This window comes from Trichomycterus rosablanca, chromosome 9, assembly GCF_030014385.1.
Source record: "Trichomycterus rosablanca isolate fTriRos1 chromosome 9, fTriRos1.hap1, whole genome shotgun sequence".
Taxonomy (NCBI): domain Eukaryota; kingdom Metazoa; phylum Chordata; class Actinopteri; order Siluriformes; family Trichomycteridae; genus Trichomycterus; species Trichomycterus rosablanca.
Window position 1 is genome coordinate 34,574,858 of NC_085996.1, and position 21,814 is coordinate 34,596,671.

The following is a 21,814-nucleotide window of genomic DNA, read 5'->3' on the forward strand; positions in this document are numbered from 1 at the left end:
ACTCAACTAAATAAATAAATATTTAGTTACTAAATAAATGATCACTTGAACCAAACTAATTAAACACCCCAAAGTACAAACATTTTCACATCCACTTGCAACAGGACCAGATATAGGACCACCCTGGTGGCAAAAAAAGAGTAGAACCTTAAAGAAACTGGGGGAAAAAAACTATTGACCACGTCAAAAGATTGGAAAAGTAAACTTTGGATGAGGGAAAGAAGAATCATTCAATCGTGTGACAAAAAATAACAAATGGCAGCTGGCTGGTAGTGAAAACAAAGGCTGAAATCATGCCAGGCTAGAAAAAACCCTCTATCAATAAGAAGCAAAAAAAGAGTCAGACTGAGGTTTGAGGTCCAATTTTCAGCTTGGCCCAACACCTGGTTAGACTGACACCTCAGGAGGCCAACAAGCCACAGTGTCTCACACCCGCTGTGATATTTGTTGAAGGAGTGGACTGTGTTTAACAGGAAGGTAGATGGTCATTCATAAAGCAAATATTAGAATCAGTTAAAGTCAAACCACAGCATAAATAACCACAGGCACACTCATTCATAAAACACAGACTAAGCTTGAACTCTGTTCCCTCCCAAGATGATACAGTTATGAATCAGTCCAGCCTCATTTGCAAAACTTTAAAATGTAGAAAGCCGAGCTTATTCAAACAGCCCTCAATTACACAAATCCCTTAATTATCATTAGATGTGGAGAAATTCCAAATTAATTGCCCCCAAACAGCATGTACAATTATGCTTAGTTTAAATGTGGAATTCATAAAATCAATTACCCAATTCTGTCTGAAAGGGCTTATTCGAGGCCTGAATGTGGTTTTCCATTGATAGTAAAAAGTATTAAATAAGATACTTAGTAGTAAAAATACTATAGCTTATACACTGATCAGCCATAACATTAAAAACACCTCCTTGTTTCTACACTCACTGTCCATTTTATCAGCTCCACTTACCATATAGGAGCACCTTTTAGTTCTACAATTACTGACTCTGCATGCTTTGTTAGCCCCTTTTCATGCTGCCACAGAGCAGGTATTATTTGGGTGGTGGGTCATTCTCAGCACTGCAGTGCACTGACATGATGGTGGTGTGTTAGTGTGTGTTGTGCTGGTATGAGTGGATAAGACACAGCAATGCTGATGGAGTTTTTAAACACCTCACTGTCACTGCTGGACTGAGAATAGTCCACCAACCAAAAATATCCAGCCAACAGCGCCCCGTGGGCAGCGTCCTGTGACCACTAATGAAGTTCTAGAATATGACCAACTCAAACAGCAGCAATAGATGAGCGATCGTCTCTGACTTTGCTGTGTCTGATCCACTCATACCAGCACAACACACACTAACACACCACCACCATGTCAGTGTCACTGCAGTGTTTAGAATGATCCACCACACAAATAATACCTGCTCTGTAGTGGTGCTGGTGGGTCCTGATCATTGATGAACAGGGTGAAAGCAAGCTAAAAAGGTATGCAGAGAAATAGATGGACTACAGTCAGTAACTGTAGAACTTCAAAGTACTTCTATATGGTAAGTGGAGCTGATAAAATGGACAGTGAGAGTAGAAACCAGGAGGTGGTTTTAATGTTATGGCTGATTGGTGTATGGTATTAATACTATAATATTATAGTAAGCGCTATATATTAAGTTTACCTACTCTTGTGCAGCACATCTGTTCCTATTTATGCACTATGCATACAGAAAAAGAGAATAAACCAGAGAGAGAAGGTGTTCCATAAATGGAGTCTCAATGGGACCTCCTACTATCCTTAGAAAATGTAATCTTTTTAGTCCAGGCATTTCCCTGAATGTAGGCCCTAATCAGTTCCACTATTCCTCCCACTGTGAGCTTGCAGCCAGGAGTCTAGTGTACTTAATGATGTGTATAATTGGACCAGGCCCTATGAAATTTGCAAAATACATCAATCATTGGTTTGTGTATTCAAACAATGGCAAGGTAATAAAGAACAAACAGAATAGTGACAAATAAAAATAGTGAATTAATCATGAAAAAGAACATAAATAATGATTTCAGACTTACTAAATGGAAATCAATACATTTATGGCATTTAGCAGACGCCTTTATCCAACGCAACCTACAGTGCAGTACTATGACAGCATACAGTCTGAGCAACTCAGGCAACCTGGCAGTGGTGGGGCTTGAACCTGCCACCTGCTGATTATTAGTTCAGTAACTTAACCGCTAGGCTACTACTTCAGGCTACTATACAAAGTCATTGACTGACTGATCACCTGATTATAAAGATGAAAAAAGTGAATTTCACCAGGAATTTAATGTGACAGGAAACAGGCAAGTCCAAATAATCAACCCATATGCTATGATCTCACCCGCTGTCAAAATCAGCAGTTTGGCTCAGTTAACTCGCTCCAGATGGGACTGGTTCTATATATCACAGCTTCTCCATCACAGATTTGCCAGCTCCTCTATTGGCCACCTAGACTTTCTCTGGAACTGTGATGCCAGGCTTGGTTTTGATTGTTTTTTCTGCTGTCATTAGACGCTTGCACACGTCAATCTTTTAATTGTAACCCTGTACTTGAGCAGCAAGGTGCAGCCCTCCCTTAGCCAGCGCCCTAAGAAGGTTTTTCAGCCTGCAGCAAACAAACACCCCCTCTTAATGAGTATTTGCTCATTGTACCCCAATAGTCGTGATGGCACACTGCTAGGTGGGACTTTCATATTCTGGAGAATTATCCACAGAATTTATTTAAGAGAAATATGAAGTTCAATCTTTCCTTTTTTTAGAGAACTTGGTAGCCTGTTATATTGTGACAACCAGTTATCTGTTCTTTGCTTTTTTCCTATCCACTTTCTCCATTGCGGACTGTGAATGTTTTTCATTTGTTACCTCGTTTTCATTATTTTGGCCATATTATTTATTTTTCCATTGTTTCTTAGTCGTTAGTGTCAGTATTGTTCTACATTGGTCAGACATCATGCACTTGGTTTTATTTTCAATTATTGCCGGTGTGGAGCTATACCCCACTCTTCAGTAGCAAGGCGTGACCCACTCGTTTAGACCAAATCTGTTTCACATGTATGGAATTACACAACAGCAAACAAAAGTCACCGGTAATAATAAATGTAAAATTTTAATATCTATGCGCAGAAGCGTATATGAAATCCCAGCCCTGCATATGAACATTTTGACTGTGATGATTATTCCTGCCTGTGACCATTTTGCATAAATGCCTCAGGGTCCCTTTCCCACAGCAGCGCTTCAGCATCGCGCTCTGGAACAGCGGCCCCCGCAGGGACATGACAATGAGGCAAGCTGATTGAGACAAGACTGGCAGTTCGTTCCTGACTTCTCCCAAACTGGTAAAGCCAGCGCACACACAATACTTCCAAAATTAATACCTCTCCTCTCAATGCCAACAAGAAATTCCAGATTAGTAGCATACTGATTCATGTATTTATTCAAATCATGTTAGAGTCATGAAACAGAAACAATTAAAGCAACTCTTTATGAAATATTCTTTGTTTAAAGATAAATAATGGATACATGTGAATTTGCAGACTGTTCAAATTGTAAAACTGCACAGTGATGTTTCTGCATTATCTTAAGAAACAAAGTCTAAGTAATTATTAGGTCTGGCTTGATACCACTTTTTCATGTCTGATACGATACTGCAAATTGAGTATCTGCCGATACCAATACTAATCCGATACCGTCGTTTCTCCTCTCAAACAACTAAGCAATACATGTCTCAATGCACCATGGTTAAACTAGCTATCAAAATAGCAATGCTCAGACTGTGAAACAAATAATCTAAAGGAATAAATACAGAACCTACAACATCACACTTATGCAAAACTTAATTTTAACTTTTACATACAGAACATTTTTGGTTTCACTTACGTTCGAGCTGTTGTTCACGTAACACATCTCACTTTACGGCGTGTCATTCAAAGTGTCTACAGTTGGAAGATGTGGATGTCAATCAAATGCAATGGACCAGTTAGAATTCACGCAGAGTTTGGTTGAGATTTTCCGTTAAAGTTTGTTTTATTTCATAACACTAATGGATTAATTGCTGAGGATGTGAGGGATCTCCAAGCCGGGACAAGATAGGTTTTCTTTATCTCAGGCGAGCTATTTATCATTTATAAAGCAATTTTTATTGTGTTTAAACAGTGTTTTTAGATGTGGCAGTAGTAGATGATTTTTTTAAATGCTAAAAGTTTAAGTAGATCAGTGTGTTTTAATTTCTGTATGGTTGTGGCGGTCATCAAGATGCACCTTGTTACGGCAGTTGCCGAGTGAGCTAGCAATAAACGGCACTCTGTTGGAACGTATCTTCGTGTATTATTTGCTTTACACACAAACAAACACACAAAACCTTATTTACATTAAGTGTTATTTACATTAAGTGTTATTTACATTGTGTTATTTACATTAAGTGTTATTTACATTGTGTTATTTACATTAAGCAACAGTAAGTGGGATGAAGACAACCAAATTTTGCAAATAAATTGTTCTTACTTTAAAAATCCTCTGCACAATTAACAATTTATACAAATTGAAATTTACAAAAAATGAAGTGGGCTGTCCAGTTTTTAGTACTGACATTAGACAGCGTCTGTATGTGGTAGAGGGAGTGTCAGAAATGCTTTAAAATAAGCACTTTTGCAATGCTGTACAGGCAGAACACATGAACACTGCTAAATGCTGAAAATGTAAATGTAAATGAACCCTAGCTTTCAGTGATGGGTTTTAGTGGGCAGCTAGCCAGCAGCCTATGAGTGGGGGGAGAGCTTTCACAAACCATTCTGTGTGACCTCACACACCTTCGCATTTCCCACTGGCAGGCCACACCAATTAAAATTCTACAGGTAATTAAACCACATTTGAATGAAGGAGCAGTGCAGGCAGGGTTGGAGTGTGATTGCTGTAATTACGCAAAGAAAGAGAGCGAGAGAGAGAAGGATTTGCTATATGCTGCGTACTGTTCTGTTCTATTCTTTTATCACCATTGACGTTAACACTGCACTGCCAGTATATTGACACAATACCACTGTGTTATTATCAAGGCTGAATTCTTCTTTTCCCTTAACTTCAATTGGCGCGATCGCCAGTGGAATTCTTAGGATTCGACCCTGTTGTTATGGCAGTGCCAGCCTCATCGCCATGCCACTGTGCACCTGTTAAAATCAGGCACCACGGATGTGAGGAGTGTGACGCTCAGCAGTGCAGGGGGCCTGTCACTGCCTCTCCCAGCACAAGTTGCTATAGAAGCACATAGCCTCACTATCTGCACACTGCAGCATCCACAGGCATTTGTGCCAAGGTACCGTCACCATGGTGATCTCCCCCCTCCGGAGTGGGATTTGCCGTTCGAGCAGACAGACAGAGACAAAGTGAGAGAAAGCAAGAGTGCTAGAGGGAGAGAGAAAGAAACAGATAGAAAGAGAGAAAGCCAGAGCAGCGATTGCAAGTCTGACAGGCATCCCCCCATCCACTGCAGAACAAAAGAGGCGCCAGGGCTGAGCCTTCTGAAGGATTCAGTCTGTCTCGCTGGCTCGGCCTTCTCCTCCTAGCCTCAGTCTACCCACCATGAACATGCAGGAGATTATTGTCACGTTGTGCAGATACATATAGAGTAAATATTTAGACCCCGTAAAGTTTACTAGAGGCGGTTATTGTTCTTGAAGCAATCTCAATCTGCTGCATTTATTGTGGGTAATGCAGCAGGTACTGTGCATGCCACACACCACCAGGATCCAAATAATTACAATTGTTTAGAATTGTACAATCACAACTGTAATTATTGCAAATACAATTAATGCTTACATTTCTGTTCTGTGCGTTGTTTATTTTATTTATTTATTTTTTTAATGCATTTTCTCCCTTTTTCTCCCGATTTTTAGCACGTCCAATTTTTTACCCAATTGCGTTATGCTTCCTCTCTACTGGTGCTGACCCCCATCCTGATTAAGGAGAGCGAACTGACACACGCCCCCTTCGACACGTGAGCAGTAGCCAAATGCATCTTTTTACCTGCATGAGGCGAGTTCATATGTCGATCAGCCTTGTGCATGGAGAGCCACACCATGATCAGCATTATTTCTCAACTCTGTGCAGACGGCATCAATCAACCAGCAAGGGTCGTAATTGCATCAGTTATGAGGTCCCTATCCGGCTTCCTCCTTGAATGAACAACAGCCTGAGCTGAGATCAATACGATGTATTCGAAATCCTAGCTCTGGTGTGCTAGCGTATTTTACTGCTGCGCCACCTGAGCAGCTGGGCGTTGTTAATAAAATAAAATAAAGAAGTTTTATATACTTTTTAAAGTGCATCTTATTCATATTCATCTTCATTCATATGTATATACTCTACATTAACTACATCTACATTACATAAACTCAATAAGTTGTAATCAAACTCAGGACCCTCCCAGAGAAGACTGCTACCCACCGTGCCACCCTGTACAGTATATGAACATGGAAACAAAAGTAACATCTGGTCCAGCTTCTCAGATGAATAAACAGTTTGGAAAAATTATACACCAGTCAGAGATGACAAACAAGCCCTTGCAAGCCCTCTGCATGTATAGCAAAGGCAATTTAGAGTAACTTGACAAGCAGAAAAGCCAACAGACCGCACAGTCTCCATCTTTAAGTCTTGGAGAGAAAAAAAACAGAGAGATGGGAGGAAAGGATGGCATATGCCTCCCACACAGTCCAGAGCCCATCTGCTGGCATGCTGTTGGTTAGGAATGAACAAGCACACAAACACGTTTCCTCCCAGATACATAGAAACATATAAATTAATGTTTGATGCTGTATATTCTTCTATTATTAGAACTTTTCTCACCCGACTTTTCTGCCACTAATTTCAAGTCAGTCCTGTATTTAAAACCTCTAGTGGAGCTATTTTTATTAATCACACCAGTCCTGCTCTACCGATGCAGTGCCAGGCTTTAAAACCTGCTGCTGTTACTTACAACAAAGGAAGAAACAGCAAGCATATGTGTGGAACTCGTACCCTCCTGTGTTTGGAGAATTAGAGAGGGTGAGAGAAAGGGATGTATCTCCACCGCTCACAGGCCCTCGCTACCCTCTCTTGGCATAGTGCCCATCCTTTTAGTGAGTGCTACCTGTCAGGCCCTGAGTTATACAGCTTTGGTCCATGTGAGTCATCATCCATCACCGAGCCAGATAGAAGAGAAAGGATGGGAGAAAGAAAACAAGGCACGGCAGAATGAAATGGTGGAGGAAGGATGAAAGAGTAAGCCGGAACAAAGATAATGAGCTGGAAAGAAGCGAGAAGAAGGAAACAGGAATAGAGAAAGCTGCGGAGAGGAAGTAAAAGTGAGTTTGAGGATTCAGTGTGAGACGGCGTACGTAACACGACGTTAGTCATGCACATATTACGAAATGGTCCATGGATTTATTTGACTTGTTTTTTTCTGGATTTTCATGTCTAACAAATTATTTGATTCATAATAGACCAGGAGACACGACAACTAATACATTTCTATTTTTATTGTGATGTTAAAAGGGTTATAGACTGGTCACAGATATCAAGTTTCACATTGCTATAAGCTGTTGTAGATGAGGGTATCCTAAATTAAAACTTTATTTGAAGGCATGATTGGTCCGACTGTCTTTAAGTACAAGTTTACTGATACATATTGCAAGCAATACATTATAATAACAACTATTTGTAAGTAACATTTTATTAAATGCTACCATTAGAAGCTTTAGCTATCTTAGGTTACCAGAGATTATGAAATGGGGTTTGCCATGTAACAATTATTGAAATTAAATTTTGTTTATTTTATTACAATCAAGGTTTTGCTTGTACATTAATTGCACTTGATAATGAGACCGTAGGCAAGCTAGCTACCATGCTACCTAGCCAACTATTGTAACGCTAGGTTTATTTATATTGTTACAGGCATAAAGCCAAATCTGAAAGTACATTTAAACTGTGGTACTGCCATAAAAGATGATCCTATAACAATATTTTATGACTTTAACTTTCACTTATTTGTGTTGCTATGAGTAAGCAATTTCATCCTTTACAACTAAAAAGTGCTTGTCTAACTAACACTTCTGTTACCAAGCCACCGAGCCACTAGTCTCGCTCGACTTGATCCTTCACCCAGGACTCGAGGAAGACAAGCATCAAGGCTCTTCTCTGTACTGGCACCCAAGTGGTGGAACGAGCTTCCCTTGTCTGTCTGAACATCTGAGTCTCTCACTGTCTTCAAAAAACGATTAAAAACCTTCATCAACTCTTTACCAAGCACTTAAGCTGACTTGTACTTACTTACTAAAGCTCTTATTCATTTCTGTCTTTAAAAAAAAACCCCACTAACTTTGGTTCTAACAGAGTATTAACAGATTTGTGTTCTTGGACTGTTTACTTAAACTACAATAAGGTAATGTTTACTATGGAAGCACTTCTGTAAGTCACTCTGGATAAGAGCGTAAATGTAAATTTAAATGTTCTGCTTTTTTATCTAATAAAATAACCAGTTTTGAATCAGTTACTTGTTTAGGTTAGTTTTGGATCAATGGATCTCAATAATGCTATATTTATATTGACAACAAGCATACTATTGCAGAGTACTGTACACTTGACTTCTATTTCAGACCAGTCTTTTTACATTAAGGGCGCATTCACATGAGAAGCGTTTTGCGCTTTGCATACCACAGGCCTTGGCTTGAGCGGTGCGATGAAATGTCATCAAAGTGCACCTTGACACGAATATGTAATTGTGTGGAATAACCATCAAATCCACTTTAAAAGTGTTCACACATATACATTTTCCTAAGAACTCAATCTGGCGTAATGTTAGCATGTGATTTGAAGATGCAGCATGCCCAGTGCTTGTAGCTATCATTGTTCTGTACTTATTTGAAACACAAGCCATAAAGGTGCAGTTCAAAAATGGAAAAAAATTACATTAAAAATGGAATTTGGTCAAATAGCAAGTCGACTAAGATAAAAATAAACTGAAATGGACTGAAAGATGGACTTATTGGGCTATCTTTATAGCAGCCCTCGCATTAAGCCCATACAGGAAATTAGTACAAACTCAAATCACAGTATGAAAGCAGCTTCCAATTTTCCCCGCTACCACTTTCCACTATTATGTCTACTTAGTCTCCTTTGGGTTACTAATGTGCAATAATGCACTGGTGTTTCAGCAAATGTGCCGACATCAAATTACCCACACCGGTGCATACTGCATGTTAATAATGGCTTGGGATCCCTTAGTCACTGTGTATCTGTCTGTGTATTTATTAACATGGTCAAAAGTATGTGAACATTCATTGTTACTACATAGTTCCACAATATTATCCACTCCCACTGGCAAGAGGTAATAGCATGCATACACTTCTGCAGTCTTTAGAGACTAAAACTGAGAATAAAATTATACTAAAACTTAATGCTAAAAACTCACAATGTCATAAAACGAGTCAATTTGCAAAATGTCTGCCTGTGCTAGTGTTGGCCCACTTGACTGTAAGTTCTGTAAGAGAAATGACCAGCAGCAGTAAGAAGTCACCAAAAGCTCAAGCAAACCCAAATTGCCAAGATGCCAAGAGAATGCTACAATAGTCTACAAACACAGATCCGCTAAAACCTTAATGAAAGAAAATGTAGGTAGTAGAACAGAAGGGCTTTTTAATGAATCACTCACTGTTAGCTAGGCCACATAATACTGTCTGGCTTTACTGATGCTATTGTCTGTGAATGAAAGTGAATCAGGTTCCAAAATCTATTTGCAAAATATCTGCCTGTGCTAGTGTTGGCCCACTTGACTGTATAAGTGCTGTAGGAGAAATGACCAGCAGCAATAAGAAATCAGTCACCAAAAGCTCAAGCAAACCCAAATTTGGCTTTGGCAGATGCCAAGAGAATGCTACAATAGTCTACAAACACAGATCTGCTAAAACCTTAATAGAAAAAATGTAGGTAGTAGAACAGAAGGGCTTTTTAATGAATCACCCACTGTTAGCTAGGCCACATAATACTGCTTGGCTTTACTGATGCTATTGTCTGTGAATGAAAGTGAATCAGGTTCCAAAATCTAAAGGAAAAGATTTCCGGCAGAATGGAGGCTGTTAAACCAGTGAATGATCAGATTTATTTGAGTGTTTTGGAAGTTCTGTTTATATGTACACTAAATGGACAAAAGAATTGGGACACTTACACATTACACCTACAGGAGCTTTTCTGGCATCCTATTTTAAACTCTAGGCATTGACATGGAGTGGGTCCCTGACTTTGCAGCTAGAACAGCTTCCACTTCTGGGACGGCTTCCTACAAGATTTTGGAGTGTGTTTGTGGGAACATTCGCCCATTTATCCAGAAGAGCATGGACACTCATGCCACGAAGCTCCTGACACACTGTTTTTGTGCTGATCTTTATGCTAGAGTAGGTTTGGAACTCGGAAGTTATTGAGTCAGCAGAGCGCTGGCAACCTTCTGCCACTTCATGGCTGAGTTGCTGTGGTTCCTAAATGCTTCCACTTTATAATAATATCAATCACAGTTGATCATGATAGAAAAGAGTGACCTGTTGCAAGAGTGACATCCTATTACAGTACTGCATTCAAATTCATTGAGCTCTTTAGAATGACCAATTCTTTCACAAATGTCTGTAAAGTGCTTTAATTTATACACTTGTGTCAACGGGACTGAAAAAAACCCACCTGAATTCGTTGAATAAGAAGTTTGTACCAATTCTTTTGTCTGTGTAATGTATGAAAAAGTTCAGTGAGCCCAATAAGCTCTGCCACTAAAGAGCTATTAGATTGCATAATTCAGACCTTTATAGACACATTTATATGGTTATAATACATTATACATAGGGCCTTCAGCAGGAGGGAATTAACCTTTGCCATAATCTAACCCCATGTACACACAGCAAGGTCCAGAAAAAGCAATTGCTTTGTCATCGTGGCCTAGTAATGGCTGGCCGGTGCACAGCAGATGCACAGCAATAGTCACAGGTGATACAGTGTCCTCATTACAGCAATACCACAGCATCACTCTGACTTTCCTGACGTACAGACCTGGGTTTTAGGAACACTGTCAAGGCACTGTCACTGTTCTTCCCTCCCAATAAGAGAAATATGATATACACTTGTACATATATGTGCAGGTACAGCTCCGTTCCCCAGGTGAGGGAGAGGTTTGCTGGAGTTGCCATTTGCCTGAAATGAAACTTGTAACTTGATGTAAATGTCCTTGACTGCCAAGAGTTGCCATGCCAAGAGTTCTTTTATTATTCACCATCACTGCACTAAAGACGTCATAATTTAATTTGATTTAACTTGCTGGAGCTAATTTAAGTTATGTCCCATTGATTGCACAGGACAATAATTTAAAACTTTTTCCTTCAGGTGACCAAGCCTACAATGGTGCTCTGTACAAATAACTTCTGGTAACTAATCATTTTGTTCACATCATATTTTAACTACATTTTGCTCGCTCAGGTGGTGCAGTTTAATAAACACTGGCCCACTATTGCTGAGATTTCAGTGATGCTATGTGCAGGTCAAGCATCTGTGTGGACATGACTGGGGAGGAGGTTGGGGGTTGAGGCTGAAACAGCCTAGCCATTGGGATATGTACTTGTAAGTGCACTCTCAGTGCCAGTCCCAAGCCCGGATATAAATAGGAGGGTTGCGTGAGGTAGGGCATCTAGCTTAAAAACTTTGTGGTCTGATATGCCGACCGGATCCATTGTGCTGACCCCTAAATATTAAACAAACATATATAAAAAGTCCAAACATATAAAGTTGCCATGAGTACAATCCTGCTCCTCTTGGACTGCTGGATATCAAGGGAATCTGCACTTACAATGGGTCCATATTGAGTCTGATTCCATTCAAGCTTCCTTACTTATAATATTAAGGGAGTTTTTCCTGGCCATGGTTGCCACAGACTTGCTCATTGGGTTTTTTGGACCTTAAATCAGTGAAGTTATTTTTAGACAATGTCTATAAAAAATTACTTGACTTGGTTATGTGTTTAAAACACAGGTCATGATTAACTGAGATCTAAACTTAAGACTAATTGTGTATTACTATACTAGTCATGGTACCAATAATAAAAAATAAATAAATAAAATAACAGAATACACAAAGAATACAACACAAAAATATGTCAATCAATTAAATCAATAAATAAAAAAAAGTCTTTTTTTTTTAACAGTACCTCTTCCTGTTTCAGATATACTTCAACCCAGTCATTTGGCTATAATGTAGCAGGCAGTGTTTAAGGTGTTACTCCCACTCCTGAGCCCATTATTATTATTATTATTATTATTATTATTATTATTAATTATTATTATTATTATTATTATTATTATTATTATTATTATTATTAAATTATTATTATTATTATTATTAATTATTATTATTATTATTATTATTATTATTATTAATTATTAATTATTAATTATTAATTATTAATTATTATTATTTTACCCAAGGAGGATGGAGGTCCCTGCTGAGTCTGGTTCCTCTGAGGGTTTCTTCCTGTAATTTTAAGGGAGTTTTTCCTCGTCACTGTCACCCTTCGCTTGCTCAACAGGGGTTTTTGGTCTGTTAGTCCTGAATGCTGTAAATGTGCTTGGAGACAATGTACAGTATATTGTAAAAAGTGATGTACAAATAAATTTCACTTGACTTTTAACTTGATTATTATTATTATTTTACCAATTATTATGCCTATAACAAATAATAACTATGTTTTCAACTTTTAACAATGTAGCAAGTTATCAAGTTTTTGCCTGCCCATTCTACTGCATTTAACATATGAACTATGAGTAACTACCATTAGTCCAGTAGTCAACACATCACTGACCGTGACGTGCACAACTGTTCTGAAATAAGTAATGTTATGCATTTCAGGAGCACAGAAAAATTGCATGCCACTGCTGCTTCATTTATTACAACATAATTTCTTAATAGGCCACTCAGTTGGCGCAGAAGTAAAACACGCTAGCACACCAGAGCTGGGTTTTCGAATACATCATATCGAATCTCAGCTCTGCCACCCGGCTGGTTAGGGGCAAGTCGGATCATGGGTCCTCACAACTGGTGCAATTACGATCCCTGCTGGCTGATTGATACCACCTGCACAGGGTTGAGGAATAATGCTGATCAGGGTGTGGCTCTCTGTGCACAGTGCTGATCGGTATATATGAGCTCGACTCATGCAGGTGAAAAATGCAGTCTGTACTGAGCACGTGTCGGAGGGGGCGTGTGTCAGTTGAGAAGCGTCCTTAGTCAGCGGTGGAGGGTTGAATCAGTGGAGGATGCAATCAGGGTAATTGGACAGGACTAAATTAGGGGACAAAATTGGGGGGAAAAGGTTGGAAAATTAAAAAAATAAAAAACATAATTTCTTAATAAGCCTTACTGGTTTTGTCGTGGTTTTTTGTATAAATTTTTTATTTTTTTTTTACAACTTGGAAAGTTATAGGTGCAATTAAAAGAGTTTTCATTCAGGAAAATGTTTTGAATATTTATTGTGTTCACACATCCTCTACAGACGTTTACATTCTTATGTCAAAAAAAACTTTAATCAATAATCTCTGTACAATAGCTGCTTTGAAATCTCTCCCAAATTAAAATGGGTAAAAATGTCTCCTCTTGGTCTAACAGTCTCCTAGTACAAGTTATAGGTCAAGGTTTGGCTGTATTTAGCAAAGTCCCTCTGTATTCAGCCTCTCTTGAAAAGTACAAAATGCCAGGAAAAAAAAACAAGCAGCACTAAAAAAAACAACCAGCACACAGATTTCTGCAAGAGCCCTTTTCAAGCTTATTAGCATTTTAATAGCGCCAGACTCACACCCGTTCCTGAAACATGCTAATAAGAGGTGCATGAGAGCATCCGAGCATAGCGGCTAGCCAAACAATACAGAGCTTTTATGCTCTAACGCTGGTTTTGTTTATCTAGGTCTTACATTTTTCACAGAGACACAAGGCTGTGTTGCTTTATCAAGAGGCTGCTTTTCATGGAACGTGGCAGGCTAACAGGCTAATTGGATGCTGATTTTCACTGCTCGAGAGGTGAATGAATATGGCAAGCTATTGCTGGTACGCACTGATTGCTATAGAGTCACAATGGCTTGACTTCACTCACCTGCCTGAAATTTCTCTGTGTATGAATTCCAGCAGAGGCTTATTTAGAGAACGGTACTCTGAAATTATGCCACATAAATTCTTCAGATTATTTAAGAAAAATGCTTTATCGACTTACAACTAAATTCCAGACATGCAGTTTTCAAAAATGTCAAGTACTACTTTAATAAGAGTGTGAATAGTTGAACAAAAATGTGGTAAGGAGAGTGAAACATATTTGTCTGTAGTAGGAGTTTGAGGGAACATACTTACTGGGCACTATTGGATGCATACTGTGTACTTTTTCCTTGATTTGCTCTTAAATAGATGCATATTTTCTCTTTGTTGAATTTAAACTAGAAAAAGACTGATGTGTATAGTCTTTATTACCTAGTAGGCAATAAATCACAAATTTAAGAAAGTTACTGTAGTATTACACCATATCATATACCTCTATCCACCCACCTATAGTTACTATAATATTACACCATATCATATACACCCATCCACCCACCATATACATTTTGCTGACAAGTAGTGGCATCATAACATCATTCATTCTAATGTCCACAGACGTCAGTTTGAATCACAATGATGCCTCAAATATTGTTTCAGTGAGCCGAGTGAATGTAATTAGCTCAACCAATCCTCAACCAATCCCAGGCATCCAATCACATGCGATCATCTATATTCATTAATGCACAATCTACCTTACAGTGTTACATAAGCAGCAGTTCATAAGGATGCTGTGGCTGCTTTTTTTCTTTACAATAAGCACCCAGTATGGTAGCACATCTACCTCCTCTCTGATTTGGTAAATATCATGTAATTGGGTAAACAAGCTGGTGGGTGGATAATGGTACAGACTGCACTAAGGAAAAATGTAAATTACTGTAAATTAGTACAAACAATAAGCAATGTGTATAGATTCCTGAAAATATGTAGATGTAGTATGTACACCAATCAGCCATAACATTAAAACCACCTCCTTGTTTCTACACACACTGTCCATTTTATCAGCTCCACTTACCATATAGAAGCACTTTGTAGTTCTCCAATTACTGACTGTAGTCCATCTGTTTCTCTACATACTTTCTTAGCCTGCTTTCACCCCGTTCATCAATGGTCAGGACCACCACAGAGCAGGTATTATTTGGGTGGTGGGTAATTCTCAGCACTGACACTGCAGTGGTGGTGTGTTAGTGTGTGTTGTGCTGGTATGAGTGGATCAGACACAGCAGCACTGATGAAGTTTTTAAACACCTCACTGTCCCTGCTGGGCTGAGAAAAGTCCACCCACCAAAAATATACTCAGCCAACAGCGCCCCGGGGGCAGCGTCCTGTGACCATTGATGACAACTCAAACAGCAGCAATAGATGAGCGATCGTCTCTGACTTTACATCTACAAGGTGGACCAACTAGGTAGGAGTGTCTAACAGAGTGGACAGTGAGTGGACACGGTATTTAAAAACTCATACCAGCACAACACACACTACCATGTCAGTGTCACTGCAGTGCTGAGAATGACCCACCACCCAAATAATACCTACTCTGTGGTGGACCTGGGAAAATCCTGACCATTGAAGAACAGCATGAAAGGGGGCTAACAAAGCATGCAGAGAAACAGATGGTCTACAGTTAGTAATTGTAGAACTGCAAAGTGCTTCTATATGGTAAGTGAAGCCGATAAAATGGACAATGTGTGTAGAAACATGTAGGTGGTTTTAATGTTATGGCTGATCGGTGTATATTTCCTGTAACTGGGTTATAAATGAAAGCTAGTCACTCTAGGAAGGATTTACTATTGTTGTACATTGTGTTATTAATTAGCCTTGACTTAGCATTGTAGCTATACCTAAGTCATACACACAATTTAACTTTGTAAGGCTAAACAATGTTGATCATGTGATCATCATACTATTGAAATAAATGTAAGTATGCATATTATTACATAATGTGGCACAGAAAACCTAGCATGGCTGGGCATTTAGACTGTTCAGTATTATTAAAGTTTACTAAGGTAATGTCTACTGAGGAGAACACATATGACTTCTGCAAAATAGTTTCTACAAAAGTGTGTGATAAATACAATGATGTAAACAGAAATGCTGCCTTTATGAAGGTGATGATCAAAGTTAATTAATAGCTAAAGATGTGACAGTATGTAGATAAAATGCCAGTTTTAGAATGAAGCTTCTCATCAGAAATCTGCAAACCTGCTGTTTCACTCGATCATGATTTATATGACAATGTGGCTCTTACCTCCTGTGTCTGGCATATTTGCCTCTCACGTGTCCGCTTCCGTCACATCCTGGTGTGGGACAGCTGTAGACGAGACGAGGAAGGAAGGAATTAATTTGAAGGCTGGCACATTCACACACTCACCGAGATGCACACACACACACACACACACACACACACAGCAGTTGAGCCAAGGCACATCAGCCTTCACTGTAAATTTACGAAGCTGCCAGTGACCTCCCGGGTGGTGACTCACTAGGCTGCATATTTCATATTTCATACCTTACTCTCTGGCTGCTCTATTTAGACCACCAGCCAACTGAAAGCGGGACTGAAACACTGCCAGATTTGGAATCTCCGACCCGCTTGCATATCATGTTATTCCAGTCCTGCTTATTCTACCGTCTCAGACTGTGTAGGCACTGCACACTACAATGCATCACCTTCAGGGGGTTCAGCAAATGCTCCACTTTCTATTTTAAGCCAAACTAATATATCTCCAGCTCTGATTGGAAATGTACCAATCTTCTTGGGCTTGTACAGTAGCAAAAAATAACAAGATTTTATGCCTTAATTACCAATAAAAATGGTCAGATCTTTATCTGCTCATGGTAGTTATGGTCATAATATAAGACAAATGCATTCTGATTAAACTAATAACACACAAATTGTTCTGTCTGTGCCTTCATCAAACATGTGGACTAATCATTCACAGTCCAAGTATTTACATCTGTATTTAATATCGAACAATTTCCTTAGCAGAAATAATGTTTCTAGTACCTGCTTAAATTTACACAACAGTGAGGATCTCTCACTTTTCTTGCTTGAATACCAGCACAACACACACTAACACACCACCACCATGTCATTGTCACTGCAGTGCTGAGAATGATCCACCACCTAAATAATACTGTGGGGGTCCTGACCATTGAAGAACAGGGTGAAAGGTATGTAGAGAAGTAGATGGACTACAGTGCTCCTATTTGGTAAGTGGAACTGATAAAATAGACAGTGTGTGTAGAAACCAGGAGTTGGTTTTAATGTTATGGCTGATCTGTGTATAAGTGCAGTAATTAAGGTTGGTCTTAAAGGGTTCACTAACTTTTTCTCACAGTAGTAGTACGATAAACTTCGAAATGCCTTATGCATGAATGGTCTAATATTTCATCAAAGAGATTCTCTTCATGTGTTTGCTTCTGTTCATGATGGGTGTTTTATCCATTTTAGATCGAGACTAATTCACTGATGCTGCAACTCATGCCGACGGCATTAGAAAGGCAAAGTGAGAGAGGAAACGTCTTATTTATTTTCTCCATCGTATACCACAGAAATAACGACCATTGGATGTTCTCCCACACATCCACACTGTCCTTGCTTTTGTCGTTTTAATTGAACATATCTTAGATTAACAAGGTGAAGTAAAATAAACTTTTTACAACTTTTTTTACAGTTCCATGGGTGTGAAAAAATCCTCAATGATTGATAGGCCACCATTAGGAAAGCTTGTAAAGTGGCACTATAGTACAAAGAACAGAGGCCTTATAAAAATCTGTTTCCACCTTAGGGAAGAATAGTCTATTCAGTTTCATTATGATGCATGATTTCATTAGCAGCACAGGGATATTTACCAATACTAATTGGGAGAATCATGTGTTCTCAGTAAAGGCAGTAAAAGTAGAAGGATTATTTATAGTCTGTACCTATGATCTGCCATACAGTGAGTGATTCATACTGAATATCAGTTAGCAAAATTAAGCAGTATGGTATAAATGCAGTTTGTTTAGTAAATCTCCTCTTTTTGAACTGTGGCAGAAAAAATATGTGCATTTTTTCCTTGAGTATCATCCAATCATAGTCATTTTATAGTCAGTGAATGTGACATGAAGGATACTGTTTATTGTTATGTTGCTTTTACTGCATCCAAACTAACCTGAACAGCTCCTGTGCTGCAGTCTCCACGGCAACTAAAGGGAAAAAGAAAAGACAATTAGAGGGAACAAACATCAATATGAACTATATAATAGTAGTATTGCATTGTCCAGTTGTGTCAGTATCAATAATGTGGCTACAGCTCTGCAGAAGGGAGCACTTTCTTTATAAAATGACAAATATAAATCAGTTATGAGTAAGAAGTGGTCGATGAGTTAATTTGGGTGCTGCAGTGGCATAAGGCACTCTGTACCTCGCACACCTTTTGAACGCGTTCGATGGCGCTTCTCAGCTGCATCAACCTCCATCTAAAGAACAAAGTGAAAATCAGTGTGAGTTCAGTAAGCACATTTTTCTAGACTAAAATACATCAAAATGAAGGTAAATTTTTTGTTCTGATTAGTACGTAGGGTATGTTATTCTATGAAAGGTAATTGCGACTGCGTGATTTTACTGATTTTTGTACATAAGTTAGCTGATTTTGATTTTTAAAAGCAAATAAATATTTCCTTCCAGCTGCTCCTGTATTTAGGGGTCGCCCCAGTGGATCTGGTTCACATACTGGACTTGGTACAGTTTTTATGAAGATGCCCTTCCTGATGCAGCTTTCCTATTTTTTAATCCAGGCTTGGGACCAGCACTGAGATCACACTGAGAAGTGCACCCCCAATGGCCAGGCTGATTCAGCCACCGCCCTTATTCATAAGTCAATCATATCTGTGCACAGGCCCAACCAGCCAATAACACCACTGAGATTCAAACCCCAGATCCCCAGATCTCAGCAGTACTGCACTAGTGTATTTTACCGCTGTGCTATCCAAGCCCCCACAAACAAACACAAATTGCAGTTTTCAAATGACCATTTTATCAATTGATGGTAAAACGATTTTGAGTGACTACTGTGCATGTGTAAAAATTATAGTTATTACATCAGCCAAATAACCTTTAATAAGGTTACTAAAATATATTAGTGTGGAAAGAGCATTAAAACAATTTCTAAGACTTTAATGAACCACAGTAAAACCCAATATTTTCAGATAAAAAATGCTTTCTACTTCCTGCATATTTATCCATAGGTCATCTCATGCCAGCCCATAATTATAATCAGGAAGTGTGTCCTCTCTGTAGTTATTTATATACCTTTTGGTAATTTATTGGGATGTACAGTATGTCTGCGGCCATAAAATTTTTATTGAAAAAAAAAAAAGGTTATTGTATTATATTGAAAAATATTTGCTTTTACATTACCATATTACAGTTTGTATGAGGATCTGTAGCCATTTAGACAAATATAAAAAATTTAAAAAATCAGGAGGTGTTTAATATTTTTTTCCCTACATTCTATGGTGATTCCATCTGACACGAATGAAATATTATGATCAAGTATTGGCACTGATAATGACAATCAGTAACCTGTCTCTTTACGACTTAAAATTAAATGCAATCTAATAAAATCCTAATTCTTATAACACAACACCAAAAAGGACCAAAAAAACCCATTCTTTCAAATAAAAAATAATTAAATAATATAAACTTCAAATCTTTTGTCTCTGAGTCACTTTCCCCTCACTTGATCTTATAATGAAACCATAAAATATGCTGTGCAGCTGAACTGTTCACCTGCTAAGTGTTAAATTAAAGCAAACAGAGAGACAGAGAGGATCAATCCACTTCATGCGTTACCTGAGATGAGCTGAGTTAGGGTGGGGTAGTGGTGTCTAAAGCTCTCCTGCTTTCTTAGATTTTGGCAGAATAATCCCTAGTGCAGTGTTCAGTGATCCTCCTCAAAAGTCATTTTCTGTTAAAACAAAAACAAAACAAACATATACAATATTACTTTAAGAATTTTACTCATCTTACTGTTGCTGAAATGTATATTGTGTATATACAGGGTTGTAAAAATTATTATAATTGTTATAAATAACAATAAAATCAATTTCCTCAAATGAATGAAGTCATGGAGATGTCAGATAGTTGAGAACCTCAGATATAGTTGGTACACACCATACATTAAGTTATAAACTATAAGTAGATAAATTAAATCTAATCAGAAATATGCATTGTCCTCATTATATGATAAAATGTAACATTTGCAATAAAACAGGAAAAACTACAATTACTAATTTTTTAGATTTAAAATTGAGCTTAACCTTTAACAATAAAGTACATACACTGATCAGCCATAACATTACAACCGCCTCCCTGTTTCTACACTAAATGTCCATTTCATCAGCTCCACTTACCATATATAAGCACTTTCAGAGAGTCAGAGTCAGAGAGGTTTTATTGTCATTTCAGCTACATACAAGTACATATTGAAACGAAACAGCGTTCCTCTAGGATCACGGTGTAACACGGTACAAAAAGTGCAAGACAATACAAAACAGTGCAAATACAACAATAATACAAAAAATCCTATAATAAATAACTACAAAAGATATTCCTAATTATCCCTAATCTAAACAAGTAATTAGAAGACAGGACTAAAGACAAGTGTTAGTACATGATGGTGAATAGATGGTACAATGGTTCATGAGGTAGTGACATGTTGTACATTAGCAGCGTAAAATTGGCAATGCAGATAAGGTGCCTAAAAAGTAAATATGGTGCAAAATACAAGTAAGGTGCAGAAATTATTGTGCATTTCCAGGAGGTGTGCAAAAATGCAAGTAACAGTCAATACAGATCAGTGTGTGGCAGCAGAAAATTTCCGGAGGAAATTTGATTTACAGTTACAGTTGATTTACAGTCCTGAGTTTAGAAGTCTGATTGCTTGAGGGATAAAACTGTTACACAGTCTGGTTGTGTTAGTCCGGATGCTGCGGTATCGTCTCCCAGACGGGAGCAGAGTAAAAAGTCCATGTGATGGATGGGTTGGATCGTCCACAATGCTGAGAGCTTTGCGGATGCAGCGGGTGTTAAAAATGTCCGTGAGAGATGGAAGAGCGACCCCGATGATCTTTTCAGCTGTCCTCACTACTCGCTGGAGAGTCTTGCGGTCCGACGCAGTACAATTTCCGAACCAGACAGTGATGCAGCCGCTCAGGATGCTCTCGATTGTTCCTCTGTAGAACGTGGTGAGAATGGGGGGTGGCAGATGAGCTTTCCTCAGTCTTCTCAAAAAGTAGAGACGCTGCTGGGCTTTCTTGGTGATGGAACTGGTGTTAAGGGTCCAGGTGAGATTCTCCTCCAGATGAACACCGAGAAATTTGGTGCTCTTGACGATCTCAACAGATGAGCCGTCGATGTGCAGTGGGGAGTGGTCCCTTAGTGTCTTTCTAAAGTCAATGACCATCTCTTTGGTTTTATCCACATTCAGAGACAGGTTGTTGACTTGGCACCAGTCCGTTAGATGTTGTACCTCCTCTCTGTACGCTGACTCATCGTTGTTGCTGATGAGTCCCACCACAGTTGTGTCGTCTGCAAACTTAACGATGGAATTCGAGCTGTGCATTGCTGTACAGTCGTGCGTAAGCAGAGTAAACAGCAGTGGACTGAGCACA

The 21,814-nt window shown here is 38.7% G+C and overlaps 1 protein-coding gene across 1 annotated transcript in view; it reads right to left on the reverse strand.

Annotated features, from left to right (window-relative positions):
• The window catches only part of myt1la (myelin transcription factor 1-like, a), a 118,744-nt gene that overhangs the window by 57,306 nt on the left and 39,624 nt on the right, over positions 1-21,814 (reverse strand). The window contains exons 2-5 of the mRNA XM_063002308.1: positions 19,995-20,109; positions 18,565-18,619; positions 18,313-18,346; positions 16,404-16,466 (exon numbers count right to left, since the gene is read on the reverse strand). Of these exons, the coding sequence (XP_062858378.1) occupies positions 16,404-16,466; positions 18,313-18,346; positions 18,565-18,619 (152 nt within the window). The 5' untranslated portion in view covers positions 19,995-20,109. The remainder of the gene's footprint in view (positions 1-16,403; positions 16,467-18,312; positions 18,347-18,564; positions 18,620-19,994; positions 20,110-21,814) is intronic.